The following is a 26,879-nucleotide window of genomic DNA, read 5'->3' as shown; positions in this document are numbered from 1 at the left end:
TCTCTCTCTCTCCCCCCCTCCTCGTTCATGCCAATGGTGAATATACTGAATGTGAAATTGTGATTGTGAAAAGTGTAATCTTGAACTAAAACAGTTCAAAAAAGTTACTCACCAGCTGAAGCTGACAAGACTCTCCTCTATAGCAGCGCACATCCTCTAGATCCAGAGTGGCTGTGATCACCTCCTAAAAACAATGAAAATTACTGCATTTGACATAAATTGGCATTTATTCTTAATAACATTTGCAGTTAAGTTTGTTCTTTCCAAGGAGACAGTTGTAAGGAAACCTCAGTCAGTTTTTAGGAATTAACAAGATTTCTGTATAAAATTATCATAAAATGCTACTCTTTCATTAATGCCATAACCAGACAATCATAGATTTACTGTAAACCAGGGCTGTCTAAACATTTTTCAATGACATACATACATACATACATACATACATACATACATACATACATACATACATACATACATACATACATACATACATACCAGGGACGTGCGGTCAGAGGAGGCAAGGGAGGCGTGGCCACGCCTCCCTTGCATCATGAAAAGGGGAAAAAACAAATTCTATTGTTTTTATAATAAAGTAATTTTCCTTTTAGTTTGAGTAATTTTGTATCATTTTGAACCAAAATCGCTGAATTTTTACAGTTATGTTAAAACCGAAGACGAGTCGCTCGGAGGAGCCAACTTCCTGCCTTGCCTCCGCTGAGGATTGCGTAATCACACGGCTGCCTATTCTGACGGGCTATGTAGTTAGACTGAACTGCTGTCTGTCTCTGTTGCTGTTTAAGTGTTCAAACACTGTGGCTATATTAACTACTTTCCGTAGTTAAGCTGATGTATATAATATCTAGTGTTTTTTTTTGTCATCTGTCTGTAATGTCGTGTTTCTTTAGATGAACAAAATGGCTTTGAAACGAGACCTTACGGAGGCAGCGAAAATGTCTCCAGCCTTATGGCAGGGGCCGCTTGTGATCCTGGGATGCTTCATGCGCCCACCTGTAGAATAAGTGACCTCCAGTTCAAACTTACAGTGAACAACTGAGGAGCAGTCGTCAATTTATTTCGTTTTACATTCGGGTATTTTTTGTTTTTACAATTTGTTTTACAATGGAGGATTACATATCCAAACGCTTTTCAACTGTGGATTTTCGGTCGAAGCAGGAGGTCATCAGTAAAGGAAAACCAACTCCGGAGTTAAAAGTTTTGATTCGGACAACGGGACTTCGGAGCATGTCTTTTCAAACGGAGTGGTACGCACGATCGAAAATTAAATAATGAATAAGCCACTCTAGAGCAGCGTTCCCCAATCTTTTTTGTGACACGATTAGGTGTCGGACAGATTTTACCGGGGGGGGGGGGGATCACGTCAGTGCATCCGCAGTCATGAACCTCACCGCACGTCACTGATACATACATACATACATACTCAGTGGCCTAGTGGTAGAGTGTCCGCCCTGAGACTGGAAGGTTGTGGGTTCAAACCCCGGCCGGGTCATACCAAAGACTATAAAAATGGGACCCATTGCCTCCCTGCTTGGCACTCAGCATTAAGGGTTGGAATTGGGGGGTTAGATCACCAACTTATTCCCGAGCGCGGCACCGCTGCTGCTCACTGCTCCCCTCTCCCCCAGGGGATGGATTAAAATCACACGGGGATGGGTTAAATGCAGAGGACAAATTTCACCACACCCAGGTGTGTGTGTGACGATCATTGGGACTTTAACTTTAACTTTTAACTTAACATACATACATACATACATACATACATACATACATACATACATACATACATACATACATACATACATACATACACATATAGGATGGGGTGGGCCACTTACTAGAAATTAGGTATCTAGGCTAGACTTTAGTGTATTAAAGATAAAAAAATCACTTAAAAGTGGTGCCATCCATCCATTTTCTATACCGCTTGTCCCAGCGGTCATCGGGCAGTAGGCGGGGGGCACCCTGAACCGGTTGCCATCCGATCGCAGGGCACACAGACACGAACAACCATCCGCACTCGCACTCACACCTAGGGGCAATTTGGAGCGCTCATTCGGCCTACCAAGCATGTTTTTGGGATGTCGGAGGAAACTGGAGGTGCCTGGAAAATACCCACGTGGGTACGGGGAGAACATGCAAACGCCACACAGGGAGGGTTGGAGGTGGAATCAGACTGGCACCCTCCTAACTGTGAGGCAGACGTGCTAACCAGTGCGCCACCAAGCCGCCCGGTGAAATACGTATATTGTTGAATATAAATAAAGACAGCAGTGCAATCGTCACAGCTTTCCATAAATGGATCTTTGTTGATTTATTCAAAAAACGCTTCGGTAGCTCATTCTCAGAACAGCAGCTTCAGATTTCTTCGTGGACATAAGATTTACAGTACAATGATAAAACAAAAAAGGGTTAACTTGGACTGGTAAACTTTTTATTTAGTTATTTAAGGTAGAGTATTTTCTGCACTATAAGGCACACTGGATTATGAGGCGCACCTTCATTGAATTTCTTATTTTAGACATTTTTTCATATATAGGGCACACCGGATTAAAAGGCGCATTGAATAGATGCTATTGCATCAAACTGGGGTTGACTAGGGTTGCGTTATGCATCCACTAGATGGTGCTGTGCTAAAGGGAATGTCAACCCAGTCAATGAGGTTAAGAAAAAGTCCAACTACCATTCCGTATGAAAGTGATACGGTTTGGCTTCTTACTTGGTCCAGCAACCCCACTCATTTTTGATGGCCATAAACTTTCTTTAGTTTAAAAGAAAAAAGCGAGTGGGCGTGTTGATGTGTGATGCGTTGATTAGCTTCTTAGCTTTGGTGCTGGGTTTGTGTATGTGCAGCCAAAAAGCTGCGGTGAGGGGGTGTGGTCACTGTCTATTTCGCATGTGATTGCCTCCCGACAGGCTTACCTGTATGTCAATTAAGTAAAGGGATGAAACTGATAAGGTATGGCTTCTTACTTGGTCCAGCAACCTCACTCATTTTTGATGGGATAAACTTTCTTTAGTTTAAAAGAAAAAAGCGAGTGCATGCATTGATGCGTAATGCGTTGATTAGCTTATTAGCTTTGGTGCCAGGTTTGTGTATGCACAGTCAAACATGCTGCCGTGAGGGGGCGGGTGCGGTTCACTGTGATTGCCTCCCAACAGGTTTAGACTTAGACTTAGACTTAGACAGAACTTTATTGTCATTTTGTCAACACTAGGTGTGTACAAAACGAAATTCCGTTGCATACGGCTTTCAACAATGTAGAGGTATTTCGGCTGGTTAAAAAGTGACATTCTATATAAAAATATGAAATAAGATAATTATAAAGTACAAAGTGCAGCAGTGATAAAGTATGTAAACAGTGCAGGAGACAAAAGCAGTATTTACAAGTGTGCAGAGGAATGCTACGTTTGAATGTTCAACTGTCTGACGACAGCAGGGAAAAAACTATTGCAGAACCTGGTGGACCTGCAGCGGATGCTGCGAAACCTCTTCCCAGAGGGCAGCAGGGAGAACAGTCCATGGTGGGGGTGTGATGGGTCACTGATAATATTTCGGGCTCGGGACACGCAGCGCTGGGATGACAAGTCCTGAATGGAGGGAAGAGGAGCCCCGATGATCCTCTCTGCTGTCCTCACCACTCTCCTCAGGTTCTTCCAATCGGAGGCGCTGCAACCTCCACACCACACCGAGAGACAGCTTGTCAGAATGCTCTCTATGGTGCTTCGGTAGAACGTCCTCATGATGGGTGGGGGCAGGTGGGCTCTCCTCATCCTCCGCAGGAAGTACAAGCGCTTCTGTGCCCTCTTGACCAGTGTTGTGGTGTTCACAGTCCAGGTGAGGTTGTCTGTGATGTGGACTCCCAGGAATTTAGTGCCGCTGACCACCTCCACAGCTGAGCTGTTGATGATCAGTGGAGCGTGGTGAGGCTGGTTCTTCCTGAAGTCGACGATGATCTCCTTCGTCTTCTCCACATTCAGGATCAGGCTGTTTTCTCTGCACCAGCCCACCAACTGCTCCACCTCCTCTCTGTAGTCCAGGTCGTTGTTGTCCCTGATGAGGCCCACCACCGTTGTGTCGTCTGCAAACTTCACGATGTGATTGGTGGTGAACCTGGGGGCGCAGTCGTGTGTCATCAGGGTGAACAGCAGGGGGCTCAGGACGCAGCCCTGAGGGGAGCCTGTGCTGAGGGTGATGACATCTGAGGTGTTCTGTCCGACCCGGACTGACTGAGGTCTGTTGGTGAGGAAGTCTAGCAGCCAGTTCCGAAGGGGGGTGCTGAAGCCCAGGTGTTCCAGTTTTTCCACCAGATGTTGTGGAATGATGGTGTTAAACGCTGAGCTGAAGTCCAGGAACAGCAACCGCACGTGGGTGTTCCTCTCCTCCAGGTGAGACAGGCTCAGGTGAAGAACGGAGGAGATGGCATCCTCAGTAGAGCGGTTCTGCCGGTAGGCAAACTGGAACGGATCGAATGTTGGGGGGAGTCTGGAGACGATGTGATCTTTGAGCAGCCTTTCGAAGCACTTCATCATGATGGGAGTCAGTGCCACCGGTCTGTAGTCATTCCATGAGGTGATTTGAGGTTTCTTCGGCACCGGAATGATGGAGGCAGCCTTGAAGCACACTGGCACTTTGGCTTGGTCCAGCGAGATGTTAAAAATGTCTGTGATGACACCAGCCAGCTGGCCTGCACATTCTTTGAACACCCGCCCAGGTATGTTGTCGGGGCCTGGGGCCTTACGTGGGTTGACTCTTCTCAGAGTCTTCCACACGTCGGCTGAGTCAAGGCAGAGGGCCTCCTCTTCCTGGTGGGGAACAGTTTTAACTGCAGGAGTGCTGTTTAGTACCTCAAAACGCCCAAAGAAGTTATTTAGACCATTCAGGAAGTCCGCATCAACCTCACCCACCGGGGGGGAGGGTAAGTTGTAGTCCGTGATCGCCCGTATGCCTTGCCACATACTCCTGGTGTTATTGGCGTCGTGGAAAGAATCCTGAATTTTTCGACTGTGGCTTCGCTTCGCTAGCCTGATGGCACGGTTCAAGTTGGCTCTCGCTGTCCTCAGTGCCTCCTTGTCGCCAGACTTGAAGGCTGAGTTCCGTGCTCGTAGCGTATGACGTACATCCTCAGTCATCCAGGGTCGTTGGTTGGCTCGGGTGATGATGTTCTTAGTGGTGCTGACGTCCTTGGAGCATTTGTTGATGTAGGCTGACACAGTCATGGCGTACTCATCAATGTCGATCTGATTGTCATATGTTGCTGCTGACTTGAACATGTCCCAGTCAGAGCACTCAAAGCAGTCCTGGAGTGCCTCCATGGCCCCCTCAGACCACACCCTCACCTGCTTCACTGTGGGTTTTGCTCTGATCAGCAGGGGCCTGTATGCAGGGATTAGCATAACAGATAGGTGGTCTGAAGAGCCGAGGTGGGGGCGGGGGGCTGCTCTGAATGCATCCTTTATATTGGTGTAAACCAAGTCCAGAGTGTTCTCTCCCCGAGTTGGAAAATCCACGTGTTGGTAAAAATGAGGGAGAATAGTCTTCATGCTAGCCTGGTTGAAGTCCCCAGCAATGATGAAAACCCCCTCTGTGTGCGTGGATTGCAGCTCACTGATTGTCCGATAGAGAACCCTCATGGCCTCTTTAGTGTTAGCGCTAGGAGGCACGTACACAGCCGTGATGCTAACAACAGTAAACAGCAGCGGTTCTACTCCGAGTCTCTCCCGGATGACCGAGCTTCTCACCCTATCTCTAAGGGAGAGCCCGGACACCCTACGGAGAAAACTAATTTCGGCCGCTTGTATCCGGGATCTCATTCTTTCGGTCACAACCCATAGCTCGTGACCATCGGTGAGGGTAGGAGCGTAGATCGACCGATAAATTGAGAGCTTTGCGTTTTGGCTCAGCTCTCTCTTCACCATGACGGACCGGTACAGAGTTTAGTATCTTGAGGAAATTTTTTTCTTGGTCTACTTTTGTACTTGGAGAAACTGCCTTGATCAACAGTAGTAGTAGAACAGTAGCTCTCCCTGGTGTTAAAATTAAAAAGTGCAACACTTGGGCAAAGGTTGAAGTGTGGTCCATATTCTTTTCTATTTATAAGATTTCTTGCGGCCAAAATAAAAATGGCCTGCGGGCTGTATTTTGGACACCCCAGCTGTAAACCTTCAACGAAAACCACATAAATAATTGTGCTTTCATGTTTCTAGTGAACATAAATCCAAAGGTCACAGGACAGGGTGGGTGAAAGTACTGCATGTGATTCTTGTTGAACTGGTTGACCTTTGGCGTCAATAACCTTAATCAAACATGATTTTAGGTGGCACGGTGCGCACGTCCGCCTCACAGTTCAGAGGGTGCGGGTTCAATTCAACCTCCGGCCCTCCCTGTGTGGAGTTTGCATGTTCTCCCCGTGCCTGCGTGGGTTTTCTCCGGGCACTCCGGTTTCCTCCCACATCCCAAAAACATGCATTGTAGGCTGATAGAGCACTTCAAATTGCCCATAGGAGTGAGTGCGAGTACAGATGGTTGTTCGTTTCTGTGTGCCCTGCAACTGGCTGGAAACTGGTTCAGGGTGTCCCCCGCCTACTGCCCGATGATGGCTGGGATAGGCTCCAGCACACCCGCGACCCCTGTGGTCTGTTAGAAATAATCTGTCAGAAATTGACTGTAGTCACCAACAGATGGTACTAATACACTGTGAAAAAAACCTTTACACATTTAGCCCGTACGCAAATATTACACAGGCAGTGCATACAGTCGATTCTCCTGTGAGAACTTGAAGCAAGAAATTTGTTTAATGACACCAAATTTGCTAATCGACAACCAGCTAAGGACATTGCAGCCACAGTTCCTCAAATCTTTCCTCTATATCAGGGGTCACCAACCTTAAATCGAGAGCTACTTCCTGGGTACTGATTAAGGCAAAGGGCTACCAGTGTGACACACACTTCTGAAATAGCCAATTTGCTCAATTTGGCTTTCACTATGTGTTATTATTGTCATTTCCAGTTCACATGTAAGTGTGATTTTAACAAGAATAGCAAAAATACAGTCAAACCTTGGTTTTTGACCACAATCCGTTCCAGAAGGCAGTTCGAGAAGCGAATCGGTCGAATTCCGAATCTATTTTTCCCATTACAAATAATGGAAACATTTTTAATCCGTTTCAAGACAAAAAAAACCGCGCCTATTTTAAGCATTTTTTCATTAGCGCATATTTGTCCGATCGCGCAACTCCAGCGCACCGCCGAACGCGCAACCGTAGTGCGTCGCCCACCACGCAACTGCACCGCGCTGGTCGCATTATTGTGACAGAGCCGTCGCTGAAATTTAGAAAATATTTTTAAAGTCCTGATGTACTTTCCAAAATTTAAGTGGACCTAAGTGCGCAGGGAACTTAATTTTGTCCGACCGCGCAACTGCAGCGCACCGCCGAACGCGCAACAGTAGCGCGTCGCCGACCGCGCAACTGGACTGCGCAACTGGACCGCGCTGGTCGCATTATTGTGACAGGGCCGTCGCTAAAATTTAGAAAATATTCCAGTCCTGATGTACTTTCCGAAATGTAAGTGGACCTCAGTGCGCAGGGAGCAGAATTTGGTCCGATCGTGCAACCGCAGCGCGCCGGGCACTCACTGTCGCATTGCTTTAAGAGCGTCTTTGTGTTTAAGGATGGCTTTACTGCTCCCACTTGCTTTCTTTGGAGGCATGATTAGGGGTTAATACAATCCTCAAAGTAACGAAAATACAATAACGAACGGAGTCAGTCGGCATCCGGGCTACGTGGTCGGGTTTTCTCGGGTCCTCCCGGCTCATCTCGCGAGGTTCGACCTCCGAATTTTGTTCGACAACCGAAGCAAAAAATCTCGAATTTTTTGTTCGAATTCCGATTTGTTCGAGAACCAGGACGTTCGAAAACCGAGGTTTGACTGTATAATAAATAGATGCAGCTCACTGACAAGTGCCGCTATTTAAGCTAATTTTAGAACAGTCCTGCGGACGACTCATGCGGTCCTCACGGGCGACCTGGTGCCCGCAGGCACTGTGTTGGTGACCACTGCTCTATATCATGGCCCGCTAAAGATCAGCTGAGGTACCGTCCATTCTTAATTATGCCTTTTTTTTTTTTGTGTGCACCATGTCCAATCTCTTGTCATAAGAGCTCGCTGTATTCCTATTGGTTAAATCCCAAGAACCCCTCGAAGGATGACGTACGTAGGTTATGTCACACTGCAGCAAGACGAACAGAAATTCTGACATGCCAGGATTTTGTGGTAATGGTCGTGAGCAATTCCAGAGGCTAGCGTCAAATCGTGGATTATGTCACAATAAGAGCTCACTGTATTCCTATTGGTCAATGCCCAATAACCACTTGAAGGACGACGTAGGTTATGTTATACTATGCGGCAAGACAAACAGTCATTCTGACATGGCTGACTTCCGTCGTAGTGGTCATGAGCCATTCCAGACGCTAGCATAGAATTGTGGATTATGTCACACTACACTGGCTGCGATACGTCAAGACCAACTCAAAATCGGTAATGACACGCCAGGTTTGTCTGCGAGACGTCTGTCAGCTCATTATCCGGCTACATTCGAGTAGTCTGCCGTCGATATTCAATGGATGAATGACTTTTAGTTATGCAATCATGGAACTGTTTTGTTCAGTAGACATGATACCACAGTGGAACAATGTTTAACACCATTAGTAAAATGGTTCTGGATTTATTCTGGGTTCCTATTTCTGGGTTTCTCAATAGACTCCAGCTTCTTCTATTAATCACAGTGAATGTGAGCATAAAGAAATAAGTGAAGAATTGTTATCAAATCACACTTCAATAAATACTATTAACTCTTAATTTCCTGACTTACCACCTCAGTTAAAGAAAACTGTGCTCCATGCGCCACAATGCCCCCATTGACAACCACCATGGCACAACCATCATAATACAGTCTGTCTCCGTCACAACCCCTCTGATTTGCATACAAGTAGATACCGCCACTCTGTAAGTGAACCAAAAATACACAGAATGTAAATTTATCAATACTAGATTGATTTTAAATGCAACTCAGATTTTATTTCTAGGCATGTACATCTGGATAGGAAACAACACAGTACACTGCATCAATTGTAATAAAACATAAAACAAACAATTGAACCATAAAAATCTACAACTGCAGCTGAAGGCTATAGCGGTTTTGAGAGGTCTTGTCTCCTGCAAATGAGCAACTGCTCATCCAGGCTCCTCTGATGCACACTGAGCTCAAGCTTCGAGTCTTATTAAACGCCCAATGACCTTTTGAGGCAGACAGAGAGCAAGAGAGCGAGCGACTGAGATTCTTTATTGAATCCCCGGGGGAAATTCAGTTGCCAGCAGTATCTACACCCAAGAGTGGGCACATAAGAGAGGTTAATGAACAGATATGCAGTTGTTACATAACAAACAAAACATAACTTAGAAAACCTGAAAAATAATATGAATTAATAATTAAATGCATAAATAAATAAATATACAATATCAACATCAGACACAACAAAAACTACAAACAAAACAAAATAATAGATCCACAGTAGATGCAATAGATACCCGTGATTAAAAAAAATAAAAAATAAACACATAAACAGCAGACTTGATGTTTTCGTCCAACAATAATCAATTTCTTTTGGTTCATATTAAATATTATATTATAATATTTACATATTCTCCCCGTGCCTGCATGGGTTTTCTTAGGATAGTCTAGCTCAGCTATAGGCAAACTACGGCCTGCGGGCCACATCCAGCCCACGGGGCCGTTTAATCCGGCCCGCCAAACCTGAATAAATTGTATTATTAAACTTTTTTTTGGTCATTTTCCCCGCAATCACTATGTTTCCCCAATAGATGGCGAAGTGCCCGCCCGCGCATTTACTCCCGGAAGCCGTGTCAGAAAGCTCGGTGCACACTCACAACTGCGTATACGTACTAAGTAATACAGACCCAGCGCACTTCGCACTCTATTTCCATCATTGCCGAATTTCGAGTGTGGGCTGTGACGTCAGCATTCTCGTAATTCGTGCACTGAGCTTTCAGATACAGTTTTACGCTAATGCCACCCACAAACCTCCTGGAATCCTTCCATTAAAATGAGTGGCCCGAGGAAAAGAAAGGTGGACACTCTTAGGGTTTACAGATTATCTTGATCGTATGATTATGTTGGAATGTAGACTAGAATTATTAACTTTGTTTAAACCTTTTACCTTTCCTTGACTCTGAAAAGTTTAACCATTCAGTTGTTGAAACTTTCCAAATGGTGTGGAAACATTCTTGCTTAGTTAGTCATCTAAAATGCTCCACTAGTTCCTGTTTCCACGACCTTCTAAAACAATGAGCTGGGACCCTCCGCACTGATTAACCAGTTGCTGAGGTGACCACCAAACATGTCCAATGTCACCCCCACCCTACTTGTTCTCAATAAATATGCTCTTGCAAGAGACCAAAAGCAGACTTTGTTTGAATATTGCTGTACCGACAGTAACGAGCAAATTCTCCACTTGCAAGTGGCAAGGGCATACTGTCTCCCGTGTGGTTCTTGCAAAATAAGTAAGTGAGCACCACTCTAACAGACACTGAGTCCCGAGTGTTTAAAAAAAAGAGTGGACAATTTGGCTCGACCTACGTGTGTGAGCAGACGTTCAGCCACATGAACGTCAACAAAGCCTGTCACAGATCTAGGTTAACGGACCGACACCTCGGCTCTATTCTAAGAATTACCACAACAAATTTTACTCCAGACCATGATGCACTAGCAAAAAAGAGAGGCCAACAATACTATTGATTTCTTTATTACTTTATTTAGATGTATTCTTTCACTGATTATTCAAGATAATGTATTTGGTCAGAATGTTTGCCGTTTGATGTTTTTTCGCCTCATTAGATAAACATATTTCATAAATCTGACCAGCAAGCGCTACAGTGATGGAAACTATTATTCATAATAACAGTGTCGTATTTAATGAGAATCACTGATAGAAGTTTTTTGGTGAAATATTGTTTTAATGCTGCATTTGTTTTCATAAAGCTTTTTTTGAATATCCATGCTACCTACTAAAATTACAAACCTTTTATGCAATGACCTTTACATGTCATTTCTATTACGTCACACAAACACTACATCCATCTGCTACTGGTTCGGCCCTTCGGTCAAAATTTAGAACCAAATTCAGCCCGCCACTCAAAAGGTTTGCCCACCCCTGGTCTAGCTTCATCCCATTTTCCAAAACCTTGCGACCCTCTTGAAGATGAGTAGTTTGGAAGATGAAGGAATGATTAAATGAATAATATACAATCATTATAGAGATACCGTATTTATTCTAATTATCGCCCAGGGCGATAATTAGACAAGGTTTATGTCCAACAGGGGGGGTGGGTAATTAATAGAGAACACTTTTTGTCCGATCGCCAAGGGGCACTGAAATGGGCGATGATATGTATATTTTCCTTATGTAGTATGCAATACCTGCATCTCACTGGTGTTCTTAACACTAGAACAGCGGCTGTTTTGATCTACCTCTAAGAGCGGGGTGCGTCAATTGACGCTCCATCGATGCGACACGTTACCGTCGCACATCACATGTTGCGCACGTCATGTTATCGCGATCGTCTTGTTCGAGCGCACGCCCCGATAAAGGTAATTGTGTGAGGATATTGTAGCGGAGTGACGAGTGTAATTGTATCATAGTTTATGGAGAAAACCAATTTAAAAGGGACATTCGACGTGCTGTCAAATCAGTCATATTTAAACTTGCGCAATGACGTCGGCATGCGGTCACAGAGGAAAACGTAAGTTTTGGGGGGAATTTTTAGCAGCATGGGCGATAATTAGAGGCATCAATGTTTTTTATTCATGTCATCGCTAACACACACTGGGCAATTATTAGAATATGGGCGATAATTAGAATAAATACGGTAGTTATTTGAGGTCAGTTTGACACCGGGCAGGTTTGGTTGTATGAATCATCATATAAAAGCTTTCCCGGTAGTCAGTCGGTCGGTTGCTCTCGCTGTCTGTCGACTTACACCTGCTAAAGTTTAAAGACAAATTTGAGTTTTTAGCCTCAGCCTCGTCTTCAGATTGAGATTACAAGACGTCAACTAGATTCTTTAGGCCAGGGGTGTCAACTTCATTTTTGTCACGGACCGCATCACAGTCATAGTTTCCCCCGGAGAGATATTATGATTGGCCCGCCACATCATTTTCGCGAAGACAAATTGTGCATCGACTTTGTGTCATTACTAAAATTACAAATTGTTTTCACTTTTAAAAAAAATAATGATATTGCTTGCAATTTTTATTACCATTCGTCTTTTTAAAATATTTCAAATTTTTACTAGTCTCGATTTCAAAACTAGTTATTCATCAGTTTGTTTTGTAGCCTATAATATATAGATATATGTATATATAGAAGACGTTGACAATCATAATGTACCTCCGAGGGAAACTATGACTACGATGCGACCCGCGACAAAAATGAGTTTGACACCCCTGTTCTAGACCCCGCAGACTTCTTTTTGGCTCTCGGGGTCACTAAAAGATTAGCATTTTGCGAACGAAGGTTACAGGACAGAACGTAAGGTACAACTAGGTCGACGAGACGAGAAGGCGCTATGCAGTGTTTTATAGGTTAAAAAAAGAACCTTGAAGTCCCATCTTAAATGGACCGGGAGCCAATATAAATTGGCTAATATTGGGGTAATGTGATCAGATTTTCTCGTTCGTGTGAGCAGTCTCGCCGCAGCATTTTATACCAACTGTAGACTTTTAATACTGGACTTTGGAAGACCAGAGAACAATATGTTACAGTAATCAAGGTGCGACGTACTAAACTCATGTATAATAATTTCCGCATCACGAGTTGAAAGAATCAGACGAATCTTAGCAATATTACGGAGGTGAAAAAAGTTATGTTTTTAATGTGTTTTTGAAAAGAGAGCATTTGGTCAAATATAACACAGAGATTGGTTACAGTATCACTTTGGGTGACATTTATCCATATTTACAGTGGATTCCTTAAATAGGTGGCGATAACGAACAGGACCAATTACCGTAATTTTCGGACTATAAGTCGCGGGTTTTTTCATAGTTTGGGTGGGGGGGCGACTTATAATAAGGAGCGACTTATATGTGAATTTTTTCAAAAATTCTCAAAAATAAAACCGCGATAAACGAACCGCGATGTAGCAAGGGATTACTGTAATTTGAATTTCAAGTGACGTCAGCAGCGAGGCGCGGCGTGGCGCAGCGGTTGTTTACAAAAAGGACAAAGATTGATCACGGGATGACGAAGATGACAAAGGGCCCCACGTACTACCGGCATCATTAGCGGCTTTGTTTCTAAGTGACACGGAGGATGAAGAGTTTGAAGGATTTAAGGATTTGGAGTGACACAGAAGGTTTGAAAAACTATTATGGCTTTTACACACGCCCGGTCCTACTCTACGGAGCTTTCTTTCACCTCCGTGGATAGAAGTGGGGGGCCGGCGCTCGGCCAGGTGGCTGTCCGGGGACGGTGGATGGGGCTCGGTCATGGCTTTTACGCACGCCCGGTCCTATTCTATGGAGCTCTCCTACACCTCCGTGGCTGTAAGTCCACGCCGCCACACGCCTGGAAGTTTGTTTTGTTAAATAAAGAGCCGTTTACCAAACCCACGTCTTTCCTTCTACTTTGTTAATGCTACAATATAGTTATATACTAGATCTGTGGAATAACGACGAGGCTGACGTCAGGGCGCACGCGCGGCGTTGTTGACAAAGGACGAGGAATTTGATCGATGGATTTAATGATTTAGAGTGCACAGATGGTTTGGTAATATTATTGCTTATATAATAGTTATTTGATATCTAATTTATATATCGTTATATGGGCCTGTGGAATATTTTGAAGTGCAAGCGCCGTCAGACGGCGCGCACCCATTGTTGACAAAGGACGATCGATGGATTTAATGAATTGGAGTGACACAGATGGTTTTATAAACGTGTTATTTATGTAATAGTCAAGTCACAGTGACTCGAGTCCCCATCTCTGGTAATACTTATTTGAATAACTCTGAATGTTACGTCAGGCCCGTTCTCAGCTCTTCGTTTGTGTTTATGTCACGTTAGCATACCTATCGTTTAGCCTGTTGTTGCTCGTTCATGTCTGTTCTTGGTGTTGGATTTTGTCGAATAAATTTCCCCCCAAAATGCGATTTATACTCCGGAGCGATTTATATATGTTTTTTTTCATGTTATTGTGCATTTTATGGCTAATGCGACCTATATTCCGGAGCGACTTTTCCGAAAATTACGGTAACAACATCTCGGTTTTATCTGGGTTAAGACGTAGGAAATTGCGAGACATCCATTGTTTAATCCGAGCAAATCACGCCTCAAGATTACAACAATCCCACGGATTTGTCATCGATAAAATCGAAAACTAATGTTATATTTACGTATAATGTCCCCAAACAGAATCTTATAAATACTAAATAGTATTGGTCCGAGTACCGATCCTGCGGGACACCACACGTAACACTAGTAAACTCAGAGGTCGTATTACCATGGACCATGCGGTGGGTCCTGTCAGATAGATAAGAATTAAACCAACAAAGTGCTGACCCTGAAATACCAACGCAGATTTTAGGCGCTCTAATAAAATATTGTGATGTGACTGTCAATGTTTTCTGTTTACGGTTTTGTTCGAACTTATCTATTGGTTGTCACGTGACTGCAAAGACTGGAAAGACTTACGTTAACACTGCTTCTCAATTATTTTATGTGATGCCCCCCTTAGGGAGAAGAAAACATTTCGCGCCCCCCCATGTTATTAACATTAAAGAAAAAAATAAAGAAAGAAAAAAGAAAGATCAACTTACAATAAAGTATAACTTTATTAATAAAATTGTTTTTTAGTCTGTAACAGAACAGATTCAATGTGCATCACTTTGCCTGAAATTAAAAAATAAATTATAATTATTTAAACTATAAACATTCTTAACCAACTGCCATTTTATGCTGAAAAAAATACAATAAAATAATTGTTGGAATAGTTTAAGTGAAGCCTTGGCCTGCCAGACCTGGAGGCCTTATCTTTACGATTTTATGACTTTCCTTTTATCTAGGTTCTTCCTCTTTAGTGACAGGGATGTCTTTTGATCCCTGTCAGCCATATGTATCCTTCCTGTCCTTATGTTGTCTGTGTGTTTTTGTTCCTGTAAGAGGCCTTCACTAACAATGAGCAGAGCTTATTTGCATAGGCGAAATGTTCTTATTTGGTTCAAAGAAACTTCATTCCTTTTAGTTAACTGTAGGTTTGGTTCATAGATTGTTGTTGGTCAGAACTGTTTTTCTTTGTTAAGTGTTATATACAGTTTGAAGTAGTTGCATACAAGTTATCCCATATTTACTCAATGTTTAAGTGTTTAGGACAAGTTACTCATTATTATTGTGTGTTAATTTACCAAGTAGATACATTTAGCAAAGGTTTAGTTGCATTGTTCCACAGGAAAGCGGCAATTCAAGTTATCTGATCACACTCGAGGACGAGTCAGCCAACCATGGGAGAAGAAGAGCTGGTTGAGGAAAGAGGACAAATTCTGCGGGGGTCACGGGCCGACAATGAAGTGCTAATTCACACCACACTACATTCCTTAGCTAATCAGCGTTGCTACAGACACAATCTCCCCTCCCTTTAGTGTAGCAACGCCTCTGTAACCAGGGCAACCAAAACATTAAATAGAGGAGCACGTGAATTAAGGACTCAGAATTGATGGAGATTGTAACTGAGTTTCCTCTCTATCGTTCTCCTCGCGAGTAAACCTGTTCTGGTTGTCTTCTCCTCTTCCTTCCAGCGTGTGGTTTAATGTCTGATGGTATTTAGACCTAACAATAATAATAAAAATACATAATATTAAATTGAATAACAGCAATAGAGCTAATAGGCGTTATAGAGCTCGGTACGCCAAAACCAGCAGACACAGAGACAGCTTCTTCCCCCAGGCTGTTGCTCTGATGAACTCACACCACTCTTAGAGTCTCAGAGTCATTACTGTGCAATAACATCCTGCTCTCCACACCTTTTTTGAATTTGTCTACACTGTTTGTACTATGTGTCCTCTCTGCATCCATTGCAGCCTGGTCATCCTGGAAGAGGGACCTTCCCATCTGTGGTCTCTTCTCAAGGTTTCTCATTTCCCCTAGCTGGAGTTTTGAGTTTTTCCTTGCCCTTTTGGGAGTTTAAGATCAGAGGATGTTTGAGAATATTTGCCATTTTTCACATGTCCTGAGTGTTGTTAGTCACCTAAATGTTGAACAGAGGGTGTGATTTACCGAAGTCAAATTCCTTGTTTGGCACGCTCAAACATGGCGAATAAAAAACTCTTGAATCTTGAAATAATATTCAATTCAAGGTAATCAGCAACATTAACTCAGGAGCGCAATATATAAAACATTTTAACCTACAAAATAAAAATGAATAAAACAATTTGTGCTGTTTTTTTAATCAAAATGAGGCAGCATTACACGGCTGCAGGTAGTATCAGCTCTTCTGCAATGGTGTGTTTTTTTTGCAATGAGCAATATGGTACGCTGCTTTATATTACAGTGCTTGCTGATTGACTGAAGTAGCATTCACAAAGTAGGATGATTGTTGGCAATATTCAGGCCGTTTTCGCTGAAAACCTCGAGCATCTTATCAGCGTGATTGGGATGCAATGACTTCATAAGTGCCGCCTTAATTTATTTGGCTTCATACTGTCCGCTGCCAACATTGTAAGGCACAGTAAACACACTGGTCTTTCCTCGTCTCCCATTGTAGTCACACTGAAGTGGAGCGCTACGAATGCTTCGTCATATTTCCTTGCCTTAGCTTTCGTGTGACTCTCAATTCTCTTATCTCCGTCTCTCTCCGCCGTTCTTTTCAACCCTGTTAAATATTTTTCCATGGTGTCCCACTGCACTTTTTATCGCCTGCTCTGTGCTGTGAGTGCATATGTTCCGTGCACTCTACACTGTAGAGCACAGGTGTCAAACTCAGGGCCCAGGGGCCAGATACGGCCCGCCACATCATTTTATGTGGCCCGCAAAGACAAATTGTGCATCAAATTCGTGTCATTACTAGAATTGCAAATTGTCTTCACTTTTAATAATAATTTTTTTTTTAAAAATATTTGACCAGTTTTTACTCGTCTGATTTAAAGACGAGTTATTTATCAGTTTGTTTTGTAGCTTTTACTGTATATAATATGAGGTGCTCATGCATTTATTTGGGTTGACAGTGTAGTGTATTTTTATTTAGGTCTCATGCGATGTATATTTCACTTCTAAGCCTAAGTGTGACCAGGTCCCGCGCGCATGGGATTTTATGGGGCCTGGGCCAGGAAGGCAGACTTCCTGGCACCAGGATACAGCAATCGGCCATCTGTGTAGAATCAACAAGGCAGGCTGGCGGGTCAGAGGTCATCCAGCTGCCCTCGTGTGCGTGCGCCCGAGTGAGGTGGGGGCGCGCGGTATAAGATTCAAGGCGGGAGAAGACAGGGGGACTGGACATTTTGCTAGGGCGAGAGACACTTCACTCTGACATCCGTTGATCGGCCGTGTGTCACTGAAGTTTTCCTTCCCTGAGCCAGTCACTTTTCCACCGTTTGCGTTAGAAGACCAGCTGATCACCGAAGAGAATTCACCACAACAGTCAAAATGGGCCCTCCGAAAGAAGCTATGCGGCCCGCGAAAAAAATTAATTTGACACCGCTGCTGTAGAGCAACTACTCCTTGCGCACACTCTTCCAGTGATACCGCCACTCCCACCTACTGCAGTGGATGTCTAATATCCCTTTAATCTAGTACAGCCAAAAGAAAAGCATGTTCCCTGGTGTCACACGCGCGCTCCTTGGTAACGCGGGGGCGCGCCCCACCATTTGAGAAGCACTGCGTTAACATAAAAAACAATATGGTCTTAAGGCTAAGGTCTTAAAACTGACCTAAAACATCGGGGATTTATACCACACGCTCGCGCTTTTGCCCCAGCATTAGAGAGGAAATATCCACCCAAGCGCTGGCGGGGTCCCCTGATGTCAGGTCACGAATGCCGATCAGTCGGTGTTGTGTTGAAGGGAGGGAGCGGAGCTTCAGTGACCGAACTGCAAGACAGGCTGACCAATGCACGCCATGGTTGGACACGCTCATTCAAGTGACCACGTGAAGAGAAAAATATTTAGAGGAGTGGACCTCCAGTGGGGTATTGCTTATGTCAATATTCCTTAAGGTCCTGATGTCAGAAATTCAATGTAAACAGAAGCATGTGGAACATATGAAACAAAAACCTGGAACAGGTGAGCCTTGGCCACACCCACCAAACAACATCCACTCATAAATTGCTAGGCCAACAGTACAGTACATCTTCCTGGTGGAGCCTGTATATCTCCAAGGAAAAAACATCGTAAAAAAAGTATTGATACTTGTAGCAGGGCACTCAGAGGATAATTGGCGTTTCTGCAAAGATCATGTCAGGGCTCCTTTAAAAGATGACTGACGTGCAAATATCTTCTGTGCCTAAGTAGTCGAAAGGCAGTTGTGATTAATAGTTTGTTTGTGGAAAATTAGTTAAACAGACAAAATCCACCTGTTTTTATCCATCATAGGACAATGAAGACTCACCAGCTTTCTGAAGCTGAGCCGTGATTGGTTGTGACATGAGACCTGGCAACTGTGATGTCATTTTCAGTGAACAGCAAGTGCCAAAATGGTCGCCCCCCTGAGATGGATAAAAACAGGGGAATCTTGCTGTATAACTCGTATTCCACAGATGCATTATTAATCACAATGCCATGTTCAGACTAGTGGGGGCAAATACAAATTTTGGAGTTGACTTCCCCGTTCAACTCGGGTATGATTTAAGTGAGTGGCGATCTTAACTGCAGTATTTTGAATAAAATAAATAATACATTAAATAAATAAAATAAATTATATATTGGATGTTGACAATATGCCTCCCCGAGTGGCACCCTATGTGAGCGGCGAGCAAATGATAACTTTACATCCATACTGACAAAAGGGAACGCAGTGGTTATCTTTAAAATAACGCCACATTATTGTCTAGATTGCTTAAAGTCATTATTACATCATCTGAGCTTCTTATTAACAAACCTGCTTGTATTGCTGCTGTTGATGAAAGATGTAAGTTGACCAGATCATTCATTATTATTGCTGAGAATGTTCCTTTTGAGATGATTTCTCTTGAAGTTGATACTGCTGTGTAGTTGGTTAAAAGGACAGTTCCTGAAAACATTTTATACCTCTGATATGTCATTTGTTTCTCCTGGAACTCATCGATAAATTAGTGATTAATTTAAAAAATAAGACCTAAGATTGATGAATGGCATAGGTTATTGTGTGATTCAATAAAAAGGGAAATTAATGTGCAAACTGTGAAATTTTGAGGAAGCAGGATTGGGATTCATCAAGAAAAATGTACAGCTAAACCATTTTGGAACTGAGGACTTAAAACGCTTTAGGGATAGGAAACGTTTGAGAGAGAATTCCTTAAATGTGAGGATCGAGAGCAGGGGTGGGCAAACTTTTTGACTTGCGGGCCAATTGGGTTCTAACTTTTGACTGGGGGGCCGAACCAGGAGCAGATGGATGTAGTGTTTGTGTGAAGTAATATAAATGACATGTAAAGGTCATTGCATAAAAGGTTTTTACTTTTAGTAGATACTAAAGCATGGATATTAAAAAAAGCTTTTTGAAAACAAATGCATTTATTAACAGCATTAAAAAAATATTTCACCAAAAAACTACCAGCAGTGATTCTCATTAAATACAACACTATGAATAATAGTTTCCATCACTTCAGCGCCTGCAGGTCAGATTTATTAAATATGCTTATCTAATGAGGCGAAATCACATCAAACGGCAAACATTCTGACCAAATACATCATCTGAAGATTCAGTGAAAGAATACATCTAAATAAAGTACTAAAGAAATCAATAGTATTGTTAGTCTCCCTTTTTTGCTACTGCATCATGGTCTGGAGTAAAATTTGTTGTGGTAATTCTTAGGATAGAGCCGAGGTGTCGGTCCGTTAACCTAGATCTGTGACGGGCTTTGTTGACGTTCATGTGGCTGAACGTCTGCTCACACACGTAGGTCAAGCCAAATTGTCCACTCTTTTTTTAAATACTCGGCACTCAGTGTCCACCTTTCTTTTCCTCGGGCCACTCATTTTAATGGTAGGATTCCAGGGGAAGGTTTGTGGGTGGCATTAGCGTAAAACTGTATCTGAAAGCTCAGCGGGCGAATTACGAGAATGCTGACGTCAGCCCACACTCGAAATTCGGCACTGATGGAAATAGAGCGCGGAGTGCGCCGGGTCCGTACTACTTAGTATGTACACGCATTTGAGAGTTTGCACAAGGCTTTCTGACACGGCTTCCGGGAGTAAATGCGCGGGTGGGCGCTTCGCCATCTACTGGGGAAACATAATAATTGCAGGAAAAATTACCCCAAAAAAGTTTACCGTCTTTTTCCATGTATAATGCGCAAAATTTAACTAATTTATTGTCCTAAAATCTGGGGTGCGCATTATACATGGGTACAACAATTTTTGAAAAAAATCTCCCTCGAAATAAAACTTGAAATCACCTTTCTTCTTGTTTGTTGTCAATCGCGCATCGCATTCAGCCATCCTGCCCAACACACTTAGTCAGTAAAATTCATAATTGACGACACATCGTTTGATGCGATGGTGCAATCCTTGATGGTGTGTTATTGTCAAATATTGTTTGTTTTTTAATCTCCATCACAGACCAGATATCATACGGAGGCCGCCATGACAGTATGCGCAGAACGGATGCGCAAGACACGTCAGCTATATAAAGAGCGAGAGTTCAGTTCTCTACCTATGTTTGTTGTCAATCGCGCATCGCATTCAGCCATCCTGCCCAACACAGTCAGTAAAATTCATAATTGACGACACATCGTTTGATGCGATGGTGCAATCCTTGATGGTGTGTTATTGTCAAATATTGTTTGTTTTTTAATCTCCATCACAGACCAGATATCATACGGAGGCCGCCATGACAGTATGCGCAGAACGGATGCGCAAGACACGTCAGCTATATAAAGAGCGAGAGTTCAGTTCTCTACCTATGTTTGTTGTCAATCGCGCATCGCATTCAGCCATCCTGCCCAACACAGTCAGTAAAATTCATAATTGACGACACATCGTTTGATGCGATGGTGCAATCCTTGATGGTGTGTTATTGTCAAATATTGTTTGTTTTTTAATCTCCATCGCAAACCGGATATCATACGGAGGCCGCCATTACAGATGCGCAGAACGGATGCGCAAGACACGTCAGCTATATAAAGAGCGAGAGTTCAGTTCTCTACCTATGTTTGTTGTCAATCGCGCATCGCATTCAGCCACCCTGCCCAACACACTTAGTCAGTAAAATTCATAATTGACGACACATCGTTTGATGCGATGCAATCCTTGATGGTGTGTTATTGTCAAATATTGTTTGTTTTTTAATCTCCATCGCAGACCGGATATCATACGGAGGCAGTATCACTGCGCATGCGCACTATGGATCCGATGCGCAGAACGGATGCGCAAGACACGTCAGCTATTTAATGAGCGAGAGTTCAGTTTAATTAGCAGTTTCATCAAAATGCTTAAGAGAGCAAGTTATAGTATAGCATTTCGAAAGAAAGTCATTGAAGTCGCAGAAGAATTAGGCAATAGGGCAGCTGCGCGCCAATTTGATGTCAATGAATCAAACATAAGACTCTGGAGGAAGAAAAAAAATCAATTTGATCCAGCGAAGGCTTCAGCAAGAGCACCTGGAAGAGGAAAGAAAGCACAGTATCCAGATGTTGAGGAACAATTAGTGGAGTTCATTAGGGAGAGAAGAGCTGGTGGAATAGCCATCAGCACTATTGAGATTAGAACTTTGGCTATGAAATGGATAAAGAGAGACCACCCGGATTCAAACTTCAGAGCCTCTCCAAAGTGGTGCTACTTATTCATGAGCGCGCAATGACATTTCAATTAGGAGGAGGACTTAAGTAAGAGTCAAAATTTGACCCATTGGTACATGGGTACAGGCTTTTTTCCAGCATCGACATGCCATTTTTAGGGTGCGTATTATACATGGAAAATTGCGGTAATAATACAATTTATTCAGGTTTGGCCGGCCGGATTAAACGGCTCCGTGGGCCGAATGTGGCCCGCGGGCCGTAGCTTGCCTATGTCTGATCTAGAGAGCATTTCAGACAAACTCGGGTTATTATTGATAAATGTTTTAGGTTTTACGAATAATTTTTAATGGAAAGAAAATGGAATCGATAAATGAGTAAAGGTTACATCAGGCACAGAACAAATTAACCTTCTGAGTCAAGGTACCAGTGTGTCGTATCCAGATTTTACAAAAAATAAAATAAAATAAAATTAAAAGATGAACTGTTGATTGACTGTTTCATTTTCATCTTTTGTCGTGTTGACCTCAAATGTTATTCGGTTGATCTACCTTGAGGGTTGCAGACTTGATCAAATTGATTCTTTGGTCTGCTTTGCGGAGCTCATGGTGGCTTGCAGAGGAATTGGTAAAGATTTCAACTCCATCAAGACCCATCTGACTATGAGGACTGAATAAAAGCGTCATTAATCAAGGCATAATTGGCAAAAAATATTACTGCTTCAAAATTACAGATGACTCAAAAGTGGCAAATAATGTTACTTTACCTAGAGGGATGCCATAACTCTTCACACATCTCAGTCCCAATACAGGTATCCTTGGTAGAGAGCACACAGTCTCCAAATGGGACTGTATCCTGATGAGTACAGGGGTAGTTGGGCACTGTACTGAAGGCACAAAATCGTATTTTACAGCATATAAAAGTACTTATTTACCTGCCCGGTGACCTGCTGGATCATTCTTGGCAGAAAGTATTCCTCAACTGTCCTAGAATAGTAATAGTAGTAGTAATAGATTATAGTAACGGTAATAGATTAATTGAGCCAAACAAGCAGCAGCAGTATATAGTACATGTCTACGCATGTATAGTATATATATATGTAGTTAGCTATAATAGAAAGTCTGTAGGTGGTACATATGTGAGGTTTTCTTTAAAAAAACAGCCGTGTAATACTGACCTTGTGACATTGTTACACAGTCATTATTCAGGTTAAAATCAATGCCTAGAAAATGTCAGGGTTCACCCAATTCCTTTATTCTAAACCTTGTTATTGGCATATGTTCACAGCCTCTAGTGCAGGGGTTCTTAACCGGGGGTATCCATACCCCTTGGGGGTATGGGACCCAAATGCTGGGGGTATGGGACCCAACTGCTGGGGGTATGGGACTCGATCTCTCGTAATCAGGTATTTTTTTAGTATATCTCGTTATTTTCTTCTATTTTGTACCTATTATTGTTCACAGGTTATTTTTTTTTTAGTTATGCTTATGTTGTTGTTCACTGTCGTTATGCTTGTAAGTAGTTAAAATCTGACAATCTCAAATGAACGTAAAAATATGCAGACCTAACGATTAATCTGTAGAGTTGGCAGCACTGACAGCACAGGCAGTGGGTGTTGTGGCCATCAGCTGAGCTCTGGCGGGACCACAAGCAGCATAACTGACCACAACATCGCTGTAGCGTCAAAAAGCCGTCCACCCCCTCACCCACAACATTCATATTCACGCCTCACTCCCACACCACAGCAGTTATTTTGTCCTGCATCACACTCACTACACCACAACACACCCATCCTCCCCTAAGGAAAATATTAACACAGAAGGAATAATAAGGCAAGTAAATATGAGGTCAAAAGCTCTTCTTTCTTCTTTCTTGCTCTTCTTTTTAGGGTTAGGGTTAATAATTATTTCAACAGTCAAGTGAAGGGGGTATGGTACCATATTGGACAATCCATTGGGGGTCTGGAATCATTCGAAGGTTAAGAACCCCTGCTCTAGTGCATTCTTATTACTTGCCGCAACAAGCAAATCATCTACCCAAACAGATATGATCACATACCGTTTCCTTGGAGTAGACACAATGGTCAGCCATGATTTGTAGGAAATCATTTTGGGTTAACAAAAAAAAAAAAAATCATGAAAAACCTTGTTCCAATACCTGATCGTTTTAGCCCATACAATGACTTCCAGTTTATACACCAGCTTTTCATTTGTCAAAGAATTGACTGTATACATCTCAGGCTGTTGGATGTAAATCTTCCAGTCAACTGGCGGATTTAAGTGTTACATCTAATTGATGCAGTATCAAGTTTTCCGCTTTCTGCATGAGCACTCTGATGCTTGTCAAGTTAGCAATAGAAGAAAATGTCTCCTAATAATATATACCCATCGTATGACAGCATCCTTTCACAATGTATCTGGCTTTGTATGTTTCAGGATTACTCTTCAGAGCATAAACCCTTCTATTCCCCACTACATAATGCATACACCTCAGTCTGTTGGATGTAAATCTCACAGTCAGTTGGTGGATTTAAGTAGGCTGTCATTAAATCTAATTGGTGCAATATCAAATTTTCTTGCACCGCTTTCTCCATGAGCACTCTGATGCTTGTCAAGTTAGCAGTAGGAGAAAATGTCTCATAATCTATACCCATCTTTTGACAGCATCCCTTCACAACGTATTTGGCCTTGTATATGTCAAGTAAATGTGCAACGTTTGACTGACTGTGGTTGTGAAAAATATTTAGGCATGGCTTTCTTAGATAACAATAAAGTGCAAACATTAAAGAGTTACATCACTTCAGCCATAATAGCTTTTTGTTTACCAACCGAAACTTTGTCCAGGGTGAGAACCAACGCATCTCTCTGTAGATGCCATGGTTGGCCATCAGCATCTTTGGTCGAATCAGTAGGATTTGTCTAACAAGATAGAGAATAAATCAGTTAGTTGATAAGATTAGCTTCATGTACTGTCCCGACTCGTCCCCGGTTGTTTTATTATGTGTATATGTAACCATGGTTTCTGTTCGCGTTGCCCCTCCCCTCCTGTGTTACCTCACAATCAATGTAATCACAGTCACCTGCCTCTTGTTACCTGTCATGTATTTAAGTCCTGTCTGCCCCTCACTCCCCTGTCGGATTGTTCTCGTCTCTCGCCTGTAGTCTCGTCGGTTTGTCTTTCGATTCGGTTAGTTTCTGTCCAAGTTGGTCTGTTGGTTACCCCTGTCACTCTGTCTCCGTTAAGTTACGTATGTTAGTTTGCCAGTTCTGTTGGTTTGTTCCCTTCATGCTCCCTTCCAACTACCTTTTCCCGTACCGTCCTGTACCACCTTCCACCATCAGCTCCTGTAGCGCACGTAGTTCCGGAGTCAACAGTTGTGTTTTTTTTTTTTCTTTTAAGTGACACAGGACGAAGATTTTGATGGATTTAATGATTTGGAGTGACACGGATGGTTCGATAAAATTTTGTTTATATTATTGTTATTTCATATATAGTTTATATATTGTTATATGGGTCTGTGCAATAATTTGAACTGCAACTGACGACGAGTCCGACGTCAGCGCCGCGCCGCACACGCGCCGTTGTATACATTAAGGACGAAGAATTCGATCGATGGATTTAATGATTTGGAGTGATACAGATGGTTTGATAAAATTGTTGTTTATATTATGGAATGATTTGAACTGCAACTGATGACGAGTCCGACGTTAGCGGCGCGCTGCACACGCGCCGTTGTTTACATAAAGGACGAAGAATTTGATCGATGAATTTAATGATTTGGAGTGACACAGATGGTTTGATAAAATTGTTGTTTATATTATGGAATGATTTGAACTGCAACTGATGACGAGTCCGACGTTAGCGGCGCGCTGCACACGCGGCATTGTTTACATAAAGGACGAAGAATTCGATCGATAGAGTGATTGATTTGGAGTGACACAGATGGTTTGATAAAATTGTTGTTTATATTATAGTTATTTGATATGTAGTTTATATATATCGTTATATGGGCCTGTGGAATAATTTGAACTGCAACTGACGACGACTCCGACGTCAGCGGCGCGCCGCACACGCGGCGTTGTTTACAGAAAGGACGAAGAATTCGATCGATGGATTCAATGATTTGGAGTGACACAGATGGTTTGATAAACGTATTGTTTATGTTATGGTTATTTGAATAACTGTTAATGTTACGTCAGGCCCGTTCTCAGCTCCTCGTTTGTGTTAATGTCACGTTAGCATACCGTTTCGTTTAGCCTGTTTTTGCTGGTTCGTGTCTGTATTTGGTGTTGGATTTTATCAAATAAATTTCCCCCAAAATGCGACTTAAACTCCGGTGCGACTTGTATAGGTTTTTTTTCCCCCTTTATTGTGCATTTTATGGCTGATGCGACTTGTACTCCGGAGCGACTTTTAGTCCGAAAAATACGGTAAGTTTATCAGTTTGAACATTAAATATGTTGTCTTTGTAATGTAATCAATTGAATATGGGTTGAGAAGGATTTTCAAATCGTTGCATTTTGTTTTTATTTGCATTTTACACAATTTCCCAACTTCAAATGAATCCGGTTTGTAGATCTGTTTAACCCGCTAGCAGACAAACATCAAGGAAGAAAACATTTATTTCATGTAGCCAGTAGGTGGGCCTACCACTTGTGAAAAATAAGTTTGTAGCTGTTTTCAGGCCTGGACTGTTATCAAATGTGAGAAATTTTGACAAGATAGGATTCTTGTAGGTAATGTTACAGCAGCTTTTAACTCTTTACTTCCCAGCGGCGACAAAACTCATCATCAAAAGTAAGGACCTTATATCCCACCGACGAATATTCTCATCAACTTTTTATTTTATGAAAGGGCAGACGAGACTCT

General features: G+C 42.6%; 1 protein-coding gene across 5 annotated transcripts in view; it reads right to left on the bottom strand.

Annotated features, from left to right (window-relative positions):
• The window catches only part of nadsyn1 (NAD synthetase 1), a 104,770-nt gene that overhangs the window by 32,546 nt on the left and 45,345 nt on the right, over positions 1 to 26,879 (bottom strand). For 3 of the 5 annotated variants that reach the window (XM_037246675.1, XM_037246679.1, XM_037246676.1), the window contains 6 exons: positions 24,839 to 24,928; positions 22,945 to 22,996; positions 22,777 to 22,865; positions 22,562 to 22,679; positions 8,888 to 9,019; positions 113 to 184 (listed from right to left, as the gene is read on the bottom strand). In XM_037246675.1, the coding sequence (XP_037102570.1) occupies positions 113 to 184; positions 8,888 to 9,019; positions 22,562 to 22,679; positions 22,777 to 22,865; positions 22,945 to 22,996; positions 24,839 to 24,928 (553 nt within the window). The remainder of the gene's footprint in view (positions 1 to 112; positions 185 to 8,887; positions 9,020 to 22,561; positions 22,680 to 22,776; positions 22,866 to 22,944; positions 22,997 to 24,838; positions 24,929 to 26,879) is intronic. The other 2 variants (XM_037246678.1, XM_037246677.1) reach the window with 2 other exon arrangements.

This window comes from Syngnathus acus, chromosome 3 (genome assembly GCF_901709675.1).
Source record: "Syngnathus acus chromosome 3, fSynAcu1.2, whole genome shotgun sequence".
NCBI classification, from domain to species: domain Eukaryota; kingdom Metazoa; phylum Chordata; class Actinopteri; order Syngnathiformes; family Syngnathidae; genus Syngnathus; species Syngnathus acus.
Note: the sequence above shows the minus strand (reverse complement) of the source record. Positions and strands in the feature narration are given on the sequence as shown.